Source organism: Ascaphus truei, chromosome 7 (assembly GCF_040206685.1).
Source record: "Ascaphus truei isolate aAscTru1 chromosome 7, aAscTru1.hap1, whole genome shotgun sequence".
Lineage (NCBI taxonomy): Eukaryota > Metazoa > Chordata > Amphibia > Anura > Ascaphidae > Ascaphus > Ascaphus truei.
The window spans coordinates 14,949,927-14,962,561 of record NC_134489.1 but is presented as its reverse complement, the minus strand read 5'-3'; the positions used below and the strand labels follow the sequence as shown (position 1 = coordinate 14,962,561).

The window sequence follows — 12,635 nt, the reverse complement described above, 5'->3', positions numbered from 1 at the left end:
ATTTGGGCCTTTCCAAATATAGATTAAGACCCCAAACTGCTAGCTGCTGATCTGCTTCAGAGGGAATCATGACTTTGCCTTAAAGATCAGGTCATTTTTTGGGTATGGGAAATTGGCAGTGTCCCAGACATTCTGGCTGCAGTGACCAGAGTACTATTCTGTCCCCTGATATCGGGAAAAGGAAGCATTCAATTGTGATCTCGCTTCCAACACAGAAGGGGTTAATTCTAATACTCTCATGCAGGAAACCGGGAACCCGCTGAGCGACTTCAACATAGAGACCTTGGTTATGACCACCCACAACCTGTTCTTTGGGGGCACCGAGACTGTCAGCACCACATTGAGATATGGTTTCCTTATCTTCATGAAGTACGCAGACGTCACAGGTATCAGCACAGCACCAATGTACAATGAGGCACTCCAACCAACAACGCAATGATATCACTTTGCCTTGGTTTTTATGGTTTTAGGGGCGAGGTGTTAAGGTGCTTGGCTCCTACTCCTATTTTGCCCCCAGCATGAGTCAGGATATGGTTTAGGAAGTGTGAAACGGGGGGATTAGGGAGTGGTGGTTACATGGAGCTATAGAAGGAGTTAAAGTGATCGGTTATGGGGAAATATATAGATGTAGTAAGACTTACTGTCTCCAGAGCCGCAGCTGAAAAGTATAAAGCCGCAGTTGTGCTGTGGGTGGGGGGGTCCATACTTCCGTGATCGGATCCCCCACAGCGATAATCTTCCAGCACTGGGGTGGTGGCGGCCCAATCACTTGCCCCGTTGCCTAAAACAATGTCTGGCTACATCTGTAAGGAGATAAAGGGAGCAATAGGAGTTATACAGGGCTGTTATATGGAGCAATGGGAGGAGTTATAGGGGGCTGTAATATGGTGCATTAGGAAGCAGTTATATGGAGCAATAGGAGGAGTATTTAGGAGCGGTTTTAGGAAGCAATATGAGAAGTTATAGGTTGTGGTCATATATAGCAATATGGCGGGCTGAAAGGAGCTGTTACATGGAGCAACGGGAGGAGTTACAATTAAGTGTAATAGGAGGAGTTATAGAGAGCAGGAAATAGAGCAATTGGAGGAGTTATGGGGTGCTGTTTATATGAAGGAGTTATAGGGAAACGGTTTATGGAGTAATAGGAGGAATTGTAACTTATAAGCGGCGACATAGAAAAAAATGCGGAGTTAAGGAGTTATAGGAAGACACAGTCATACTCATTCTGTAAACCTGGATTAAATATTATGTCATGCCGTTTTTTAAATCTGTTAAATTGAATACAGACAGGGATTTCTCTAAAGCACCCTCTACCAATTTATAGCAGCTTCTAATAAAGTTCTAACAAGATACAGTAAATAGAATCTGAGTGATTCAGAGCCCCAGGGCACTTATTTCTGATTAGTCACAGGGAGGAGAAGAAGAAGCCAGGGAATTTCTCAAATGAAGCACATTAACTATCGTACATTTAATTTAAAGCCCTCAGGGTCTTGGCAGCTGTGTAAAGATAGATGTTAGAGACAGGGTGTTCTCTACTTATATGTTGGAAGTGACACCTTATTTAATTGAGAACAAAGAGATAAAGTCCTTGGCGCACTACCAGGTTATTAGACCTGATGGGTAAGTTCCTAGTTCTCTGAATGTAGGAACAGTTCTTAGATATCACAGATGGTCTTTCAGAAATTCTTTGCTGGTAAATGTGTACTGTATCTGAAAACAGACAAGACAAAAGGACCATTGCGCAGTACTCTACTTTCTGATACTGGAGATCACACCCACACAGCTGCTAGCTACTTACATAAAAGTAGATAGCAAAAGGCCTTGAAAGGTATCTTTAGCTGGTGCTCTGGTGTACGGAACTGGATAGCAGTGGGTCTTCAGGTGGTTAGAATTGCCCTCTCCACATGGATCAATCACAGTCACGAAAGATACATAAAAATGATAAAAAATGCCAATGGTGTAGTACCGTAACAAAATTTAATAAAACAATTAGGATCAACAGCAAATGCACTCACATGCTATGCGACCCTGCAAGCGGATTACAATGTGCCGTCCGCAGGCTTGAGAAGGCCTACCGGAAAGGTTGGTGGGGGGGTTAACCTCTTCATTACCTTAGTGGTAGTAACCACTATGGTAATGAAGCGATGAAGCGGTAAACCCATCCCACTACCCACCTGGTAGGCCTATTCACTCATCCTGGGGCAACTAAATCCTTCACCCCCCATCTATGCCCAATAAACATTACAATACAAAAACTAATACAACTCCCTCCCCTCCCAACACATACAGTACAGTAATGGAAAAAATCCTTATTATCCATATCTAGATAATAGCTGATTTGCCCATTACAAATATAGCCAGATCCCCTCTGGGTCCCCTTTACCTCCTGGTGTGGCTGCGGCTGGTAGGGGTGGCTATGACGGGTGCCGTTGGTGTGTGGGGGAAGTTGCGGTAGGATACGGGCAGTGCAGGGAGTGCTTCGGTGCTCGAGGCGGCCCAGGTACATAGAGCGCCGCCATTTTGTCATTGCGCATGCGCAGCACCATTCTTGCGCATGTGCAGCACAGTAGGAGGGTTGCGGTGGCCATTACAAGTGCCGAGCGCATGCGTAGTGGTAGTTAGTAATGCCAGCCATTACCTGTTAACCTCCACAGGAGAACTGCAGTTCCCAGCAGTCACTGGGGCTGCAGGCACATGGGCATGAACAGCCAATAGGGCTGCCAGGATCCCCTGCACAGGGATAAAAAAACATTTGGCGCACTGAACCTCCCGCTCAGTCGGGAGCAGTGGCCCTGGGACTAGGCCCAGAGTCCCCTTTCAGGCCCCAGCTAGGCCCCAACTCACTATCAGCTTGTGGGTGCTTCAGGGAAAGGCCCTCAGATAGTGACACTTTCCCCATTAGCCCAATAGTGTCAGTGACACAGCAAAAACGCTGTGCAGTGACGTGCTGCCTATGGTCTGGGACCAGACCACCACCGCAAGTGAGAGACTCTTAAAGGTGAGACACTCCAACAGGAGTTCACCCCACGCAGAGGTGGACGTCTTCATTGGATAAGATGGATCCTTTCATCACTCAGCGGTACCCGGGTACTGGAACGTCCAAAAGGTATCCATCTATACAAGTGCACCAACGGCCACACACATATTCTGTGGGTAGCGCTACCATACACTTCCGGGTGGGATTCGCTCTGCGTACACTGGATGGTTAGGTGCTGTCATGGGAGACAAATGCTTTTAACACAAAAATACCTGGATCCTTTGATTGAGCAAAATGTGAGATAAAATAAATTGTGATTTATTTACACGAGAAACGCACAGTTTGAAATGCAAAATAATATGAATGAACACTTACTGGAATGGGGCAAAACAAAATAAAATGCCCACGGAACGAAATTCCCAAGAATAAAGTCTCTAGGCACCAATACCCAGGAGCGGGGTTGGTGTGCAAATAGAGCCGTGCGACAGTCTTTGGCTAGGGGCACTGCTTGCGACCTCTTTTTCTGTGCCGAAAGTAAACTTTTCATTCTGTCTGTAACAGGGTCTTATCCCTGTTAACAGGCTTGCCTCTAATCCAGCAGTGTGCTGGATAACTGAAGCAGGTAAACTTTACTTGCCTTTAACAATAATGTGTAATATGGTTGTTGAAAAAGGGGCTTTGCCTTCCAGCCATAGTCAGGGTTCAAGAAGTGAGTTAGCGCTCCAGAGGAGCTAGGCTTTGTTTATTGTTGTTTTTTTTTTTAAATGCGCTGAAGCAGTGAATACAGACAGTGACCCACGAACGGTACTGATTCTGGAAGTAAAGGCTGCCACACCGCATAGGACTATCAGCTGTGAATGGAGTATATGCAGAAACGTTTGAAAATTGATGCAAGACTGTGCTGAAGCAGGGAAACTTTTACAGACGGTGAGCGACGCAAGGTACTGATTCTGGGAATTTAAAATGGCCACCCAGCTGAAGTCAAATACAGTCTCTGCAAAAATGGGGAAGAAAATGTGTTCCTGGTGTAAATAACCCCAACACACGGAGCAGTGTCCCTTCAGGCATTATTCAGACGATATAGAGACATACAAGCAATGGGGGAGCGTGGGATTAAAAAAACATTTGACAATAAAAAACAATAAAATACAATAAAATTAATGTGGTTACAACAATATTGCTGGGGGTTGGTGAAAATATTAAATACACTTACACGGCCATGTGCAAGCGGACACGGTAATGTGGTTTCTTTAAGCAATTCCAGTCACTCCCAACAACAGGTAATGGTGGTTTAGAGGGTTTTGAAATAAATATATAAATATATCTGTACTCACACGGCCATGTGTGAGTCCTTGCAGGAAATTGGTAACTTTGGGGTTAAATTAACCCATCTGCATCTCCCCCCAGTGTAGACTCTTCTTTGTTTGCAACCAACGTGGGATTCTAACTCCAGTCTTGGGCATCAGATGGGGACTCTCCCCAGTGGTGGTAGTAGGGGGTGGAGTAGGTAGAGAAAGTGAGGCACGTTGTCAGTGGGGTTTAAAACACATTTATTAGTTTTAAAAGCAATTGGTACAACAAGACTCACATACATACATAGTGGTTGGACCCCTGGCCTCCTCGTGCAGTCCAGGATACAGTTTAAGCAGCCGTTATTGCCAATCACGCGTCCGTGATGCAGGAGGAAAAAAACAAAACTTTTTCTCCTTATCTGCAATGGCTGCCTGGTTGATCCGGCTACGGGAGCCACGTTGGGCCAAATTCAGCAGGAACTTTAGAGCTACGCGTTTCGTCGAATCATCGACTTCCTCAGGCAGGAGAAAAAGTTTTGTTTTTTTTCCTCCTGCATCACGGACGCGTGATTGGCAATAACGGCTGCTTAAACTGTATCCTGGACTGCACGAGGAGGCCAGGGGTCCAACCACTATGTATGTATGTGAGTCTTGTTGTACCAATTGCTTTTAAAACTAATAAATGTGTTTTAAACCCCACTGACAACGTGCCTCACTTTCTCTACCTACTCCCCCCCCTACTACCACCACTGGGGAGAGTCCCCATCTGATGCCCAAGACTGGAGTTAGAATCCCACGTTGGTTGCAAACAAAGAAGAGTCTACACTGGGGGGAGATGCAGATGGGTTAATTTAACCCCAAAGTTACCAATTTCCTGCAAGGACTCACACATGGCCGTGTGAGTACAGATATATTTATATATTTATTTCAAAACCCTCTGAACCACCATTACCTGTTGTTGGGAGTGACTGGAATTGCTTAAAGAAACCACATTACCGTGTCCGCTTGCACATGGCCGTGTAAGTGTATTTAATATTTTCACCAACCCCCAGCAATATTGTTGTAACCACATTAATTTTATTGTATTTTATTGTTTTTTATTGTCAAATGTTTTTTTAATCCCACGCTCCCCCATTGCTTGTATGTCTCTATATCTTTAAAAGGGTTCCGGATTAACCCTTCCCTGGGGTTGCAGCAGAGGGGAACTCCATGCTGGCTCAAAGCATCTGTCATAGAGCCGTGGTCTAACTTACTGCCACATTGTAAGCACACCTCATATATTAAGCTTAAGGTAAGCGCCAGGTTTTTTCCTATTATTCAGACGATGAGTGAATGCATGCACATTACTGCTAATATTGTAAAATTTACCCAAGGGAAGAAAAAGTCTACAGAGATGCCTGTGAGAGCTGCGACCTCTACAAGCAAAATATGCCCACCTGTAGAACTACCACAATTTGGAGTTCTAGCAAATACAGTGATAACAGCTGCAATAGCGCCTCCAGAGGTCGGGAAGAAAAAAACACCTGATAGCCCCAAAATGGAGGACCAGATGCAGCGTTCCTGTAATGAACCCTACCCCATGGAAGAGTGGCCCTTCCAGTCCGATAAGGAGGAAGACATCTCTTACGGGGAACCCGAACTAAGTCACACCCACAGAACACCCCAAGAATGCTGGGGGTGCCTGAACTCGGTACGAACCAAAAAGACCACTCTCTATGATGACGAATGTGATTGTCAGGAGGAAGAACAGGAACAGCAGATTGCTGAATATTTACGCACCCAACGCAACTGCAAGGAAAACATGGCGGATACAGTGAAGCTGCTGAAATTTCCAATAAAGACGGAGACCCCAGTATCCCTGATGGGACGGAGTCGTCAAAAACAAAAAAGCGGAAAAAGAAAAAAGGGTCTTCACTTACCGTGGAAAGAACAGACACATCTGCAGATCCCGCGGAGGAAAAGGGGGTCCGAGATGCCCTGCAGCCTAGAAAAAATGGAGAATTTGTCCCGCGGATGACCGAATATACAGAGGGCCCAAGGCAGAAGTCGTGTACCCCAAAGAAGTGTCTGTCCGGTGCTAGTAGTGAGAAACCCTCAACCAACCATACCAGGGAAGCGGAGCCGGAACCAATGAGTGACGATCCCACCAGCCCTGAAGATGCCCTGAAAATTGCCAGGCGTGACTGTGATCTGCTCCGGGAACAATTAAAACTGGACAGGAAAGATAATGCTGAGCTACAGAAGACTGTTCTCACACTGTACTCTGAATCCGGGACCGACTTGGAGGATGTTAGGACAGATCTAGATACAGCAAACGTTACTATTACCGCCATGGATGAAAAACAGAGCAAATCTGATAGACTGATTGCTAATCTGAAGCAGAAATATGAAGGGACACGGAAGGAGATTACAGTCTTTCAGCAAGAAGTTCACAAGTGCCATAGAGAGGTGGAAGTCTCTCAGAATGAGGTTCACACTCTCCGCATAGAACTGAATGCCTCAACAGTATCCGGACAGAGGTGGACATATTCCAGAAAGAGGTTCATACTCTCCGCACAGCACTTGATACCTCACACCACGAGATCGACATCTGACGCACAAAACTGGAAGTCTCCAAAAAGGAACTTCACAGTCTCGCTGAGGAGCTGGACAATTCTAAAAAAAACTATTGTCAATCTTAATATACACTGGCGACACACTTTATCGCAGTGCGGCCAGATCCGCAAGCCGGGAGATTTCCCGGCTTGCTAGTGGCCGCCCCTCGGCGTGCCGCGCGTCATAGACGCGCGGTCACGCGTCATTGGGAGCCTGCGCCCCCTGCACGCGTGTCCAAGGGCTCCCCGAGGGAGCCCTGGTGTCCCGCGATCGCGGGACAGCGGCAGGGGGTTCCGGGGGACCCGGCGGACCCGGCAGCGGTAGGGAGAGCGCCCCGATCGGAGGGCGCTCTTCCGCTGCTTCGGCGCGCGCCCTTCACACTCGGGCGCGCGCCAGGCTACTGCTGCGGCACAGAACGGGCAAATGCTCGAATAAACTGTGCCGCAGCAGTAGATCTCAAAGTCTCTCAGAAGGAGTTTCAGACCCTCAACCTAGTGATGGAAGTCTCACGCCAGGAGACAGTCGGTCTCCAAACAGAGGTGCGAAAATGGAAGACGGACTACATGGAAGCCCTGAATATTACAGAGACTGGAAAAAGAGAAAATTTAAGACTAAAAAAAGAAAATTCTGAGTTGACAGACCACGTCAATGGAAAGAATGAAAAGCTCCACGAGTTGGAAAAAATAAAGAAACTTCTGGAAGGTGAAAAGGTTGAAGCAGAGCACCGACTGCAGAACCAACTACAAGGTCTTCATACACACCTCCAGAATACCGAGGAGAAGCAGCGAGCTCTGCAGGCTGCTAAAGAGGTACAAATGCTGCAGGAACATCTGAATACCCTGTGTCCCCACATAGCAGTATGAGGAGCTAAAGGCCACGCTGCATGTCACCAGAGCATCGTTGGAGGCGGAGCTTCGATACCAGGTGACTCTGTATGAGAGGGAGAAGGCCCAGAAACTGGAGCAAGAGCTGGAGAGACAGAGAGTCTTTTCCTTGAGTCAGTACACCAAGGAGAAAACATAAGCAGCGGCAATCTTGACGACAAAAATTACAGAGCTCCAGAATATGAAGGAGATATTGATACAAACTCAGAGAAAGCAAAGTGCGCAGATAAATTCCCTGAAAAGAGACTTGCAAGACGCACTAAAAAAAAACGGGATCTCTCGCGGATGAGATGACAGTACTACAAGGACAAGTATTGACCCTGACCAAGCGTCGGTATCCCACAGCCACAAAAACCCAAAGGAAAAGGGTACAGTGAGAGCTGGGAACATCGCTCATCTGAAAAACAAGGTTGCAAAGTTTAAACCACCTAAGCAAGCTCTAGCAAAACCTTCAGCTGGCCAACAGGCCAAACAGAAAGGTATACGTGTAGAATAAAACCAGAAGAATCCTTAGCGGATGAAGCTGAAAAGATGGGACATTCTCTGGAGGTGGAATTGCAACTCAGTCCCAAAGAAGCTGAACTGGCAACACCATGGAGTGGAAAGAGTGCAGAAGGACAGCTTCAAGAGCGGAAAACTCGGATTTGCCAGACGCAAGGGAAATCTCATGCCCGTGCACTCGGTAAAAAGACTTTACTTGGAAAAAGTTCTTCTTGAGCGACTGAGGAGTACTGATCTCAAGCACCTTCGGGAGGAGACACAAATAAACCGGAGAAAGGGCTCCAATCCCAGCGGGACTGAGGGTTCTCTTCCTCTATCCACTCTCATTTAAGTCACAGAGATATCTCGAATGAGAGTAGAAGGATGGGCTTTGGCCATGGTAAGCCTGAGCTTCCCACAAATAGGGGAGGAATGTAACAGGGTCTTATCACTGTTAACAGGCTTGCCTCTAATCCAGCAGTGTGCCTCTAATCCAGCAGTTGGTTAATTGCACACCTGCAATCAACCACTTGACATGCCTAATCACGGCTCTGTGAAAAAGCCTGTTCCCAAAAACAGGAAGGAGATTTTCCTCAGGACACAAGGGTGTTGACAAGAGGAAAGAGGTCTTGAGCAGAAAGGCTCTGCTGAAATAAAGACACCCAAAGACCTATATTCCTGGACACAGGGGCTCCAGGAACCTATCAGAGACGGATATGAAGGGCCACCTGCTTTAAGGTATCTCTTGAGACTTTGGGGAATAGGGTGGTAATGGGAGTGCCTCTCCAGTCCTGGAGAAAGGGACTGGGGAAATAAGTTAGCCCTTAAACAGGGATAGGCGTTTGTTGTTTTCATATGTTTTGCTGTGTTAAAAGGGACAGGCGCAATAAAGCCTTATTTTAATTTCACCTTAAAAACAGTCTCCATTGCATATCTATGCACACATCTCTTACACTGTCCTTGCAGGATTCGTTCGCAAATCCTTAGTTCTAACGAACTCCTGAAGCGGGGTACAATCCTTAGTTACGATGGAATAGTCTTTGAACCGCACAAAATCTCTTTACATGATGGAACACTTAGATGGAACAACACTAGATTGGCTGCACTGACTTTTAAAAGCCCCAAAGTCCTATCAGTATAATGTGCAGCCAAACCCTGTGTTGGAACAACGTATCCCACCTGTATGCAAGGTTCTCCCACACTTCATTGAGCCGGGCAGAGGCTTCAAGGTATGCTACGGTCATGCGCCAACTTCGCACCTGAGCTGCTTAGCATACCTAACCAAGCCCACTTCCCTGGTGACATGTTGGCTGTCGGTCCCTGGACATTTTAACATCTGGCAGGCAAACTTGTTTACTTTTACTTCCCTTCACTTAACACTTTAAAGTGTCGGTACCCTTTTAAGTCCGGACTTTCCTAGACATTCTGGAGTCATCTCAGCATGATTTCTTAGAGGTCATGACTTAAGTTTATGCATGACTCACTAGCCGGAATGGCCGGTCATATAATGTAATTGTGAATCCCCAATGTATCCTCTGCCCTGTCTGTCTGAATGTTAATTTCCTTCCTCTCATTTTAATACACCAAAAGAGAGGGACTTTCATTCACTACTTTTTATAAAAGTTAATAACAAGAAAACAGAACTGCTTTACTGTTGTGTCCCCAGCAGCATTCACACCAAATTTCACAGCACTGGCATACTCCTAACCTAAGTTAGCTCCCTGCATCTGTGCTGTGTGTAAAAGTGGCTGGCGGTTTTAAAACCCTTTTTCCGCTTAGCGGTTCAGCAGTGAAACATTGTTGCAATACTCGGGATTAATATATAACCGTGACCGCACTCATACAATGTAGCTTAGTATAACGATGTGCTAATTCTGGTTGCAATACTCGGAACTAATGCATAACAGTGACCGCACTCATTCAATGTAGCTTATTATAATGCGTGTGGTCCCCTTATTCATAGCAGGACACACACAGACAATTGTAACGCATTTACAGGATGCAGCCAGCAGAGGGCTGCAGAGCTGACACTTCACATTTATAATATGACTCAGGGGCACCCAGCCGGGCATAATACCTTTATTTACTGGCCTGGGTACCCCTCACGTCACAGCTGCCCAGGGCACCTCAGTACTTTTGGGGAACCTTACCGGGGTGTGTATAAGGTGGTGGTTGAACAGTGGGGGCACTGGGTTGGTACGACGGTGTGTGGCCTATACAGTACTGTATTGTATATTTATTCACTAAGTTGCATGTTCAGTAAATACTCTTTTACCATACTTGTGTGTGTATTTACTATTGTATTGTCTTGAGTAGGGCTATCCTACTGTATTGAGATCCTTCTCAGGTAGAAGCGATGTTACCAGATAGAATCAGGTACACCCCAGACTCCCTGCAGTGGAGGATCAGGCCTCCTGTGAGCCAATCAGGTAACGCACTACACGTAGTTTCCCTAGACACGGGGGAAGTTGGCTAGATAAAATTAAACATAAACAAAACATTACCCAGCCTGCATATAGTAACTTAAAGTTGTACTACCCCCTGCCAGGATGAAGGCTGCCCTCATCCCCCTCGTCTTCTTCCTCTTCTTCAGTGGGCACCAGCAGTAAAATGAAAAAAAAAAACTACTGGCCACCAACCCCCTTAATTACATTAGCGGTTATTAACCACTATGGTAATTAAGGTTTTTCCACCTCCCGTTACCTACCCAGGAGGCCTATCCACCCTGCCCAGCGTCACAACCCCATCTTCTATACCCATTGATTGACACAGTGGTACTCCATGCCCTATGGGCATGTTTTGCCACTATGTCAATGAATGGGCAAGCTACAAATAAAATAAATTAAATTTCAATAGAAAAAAATACACATAAAACAATTGATTGGCACTGTGGTACAGCATGCCCATAATACGAGCATGGCTGCCACTATGGCAGTCAATGTGCAACCTAAAAAATCACAATTAAATAAAATACAATCTATGTGTTTCTTACCTTTGCTGTATTCACCCTCCGAATCAAACTCCAGCAGTAACCTCTTGACAGATGAAGCAATGCTCCTCAACAGCCGATGGTACTCCAATAAGTTATTTTCTTCTTTCTTTTCTTCTGTCTTCTCTTCTTTCTTTGTAATCCTATGGGGCGGATGATGTCTCATCATCTTCTTGGTCATAAATGAGATGGGACAGGCCTTATACAAAGCCTGTGACATCACATTTGAGTGTCAAATGGTACACCCCCAATCCGATTGGCTGGTGTACCATGTCACGGTAGCTTGTGATACTGATGCGGCCGGGCTGAATCTAATGTTTGCCAGGTGCATAGCGGGCTAGCCGCGGGTCTGTTCTCTGTTTAAAAATGGAGTTTCCCGCGTGGCGGCCGCTTCAATAGATAAGCGCTAATGGCGCTTACTATTGAAAGCGCCCGAGAAGCGGGAAAACCGGACGGCTATTTTTAAACTGCGGGGGCAGCCGCATTAGACTCAGCCCGGCCGCAACAGTAGGTTATAATATACACAAAATATCTGGGTTGAATTGAACACGACTTAGATATAATAAATATAGTCTATTTCTTAAAGAAGGAGAACACACAAGATGATACAAATAACAGACAAGAAATAGCACTTACTTAAGGGTTGGACAATGAAGCAATCAGGTACAGGATTGACAATTCATTCAGCAATACAGGTTCAAATGATGACATCACGAAAGACACTGGGCATAGAGCTTACACTCGTTTATATGGAGTTTCAGCCTCATACCCTAACAGGAGGTGCAAGATATTGGATGGCAATTATCTGCACCCAATCCCTCCTTGCCACATCACTTGAGAGGCAAAGTAATACCTGCCCACTGGGTGTGCATTATTCTAATCAGGGGCTCATTTCCCTAGCCCCCCTCCCACAAGACTGGCATCGCCCAGTCTGTTTGGGACAGGTAAACCCTTTGTACCAAGGTGTGAAACACAACACTTATCACAAGTACCCACGTCCTGCTTTCTTTTGTGCTAGCATACACAAGCAGGGTGGGGGAGCCTTTGATCAGGGGGTTTATTGTAGACCACTTGTCTCCACCCTGAGCATTAACATACCATATGGGCTCTAGCCTTCCCGGGCTTTTACCCTGGACCCAAAATACAATACATTCCTTAATATCTAAATATATTAAAATAATCCGTTCGGCTTGGCCAAGTGGGCCGAAAATTGCCAGACCATCATGCCGGAGGGGACCCTCCATGGTGGCCAAGTTTCAACTCACTGCGATTCACCGGACTGGAGTTACACAAAAACAGTTTAAAAGCACATTACAAAAGTGGCTTTTTTCTGCCATGCAAGTCAATGGCAGAAACCTAAACTTTATCATTAGGGCTGGGACCTGCTGCGCCCGGCGGCATGGGTGGCTGTGTGAGGG

The 12,635-nt window shown here is 46.1% G+C and overlaps 1 protein-coding gene across 2 annotated transcripts in view; it reads left to right on the top strand.

Annotated features, from left to right (window-relative positions):
* The window catches only part of LOC142498727 (cytochrome P450 2F2-like), an 85,757-nt gene that overhangs the window by 33,870 nt on the left and 39,252 nt on the right, over window positions 1-12,635 (top strand). For both annotated transcript variants that reach the window (XM_075607059.1, XM_075607060.1), the window contains one exon: window positions 245-386. In XM_075607059.1, coding sequence (XP_075463174.1) covers window positions 245-386 — 142 coding nt within the window. The remainder of the gene's footprint in view (window positions 1-244; window positions 387-12,635) is intronic.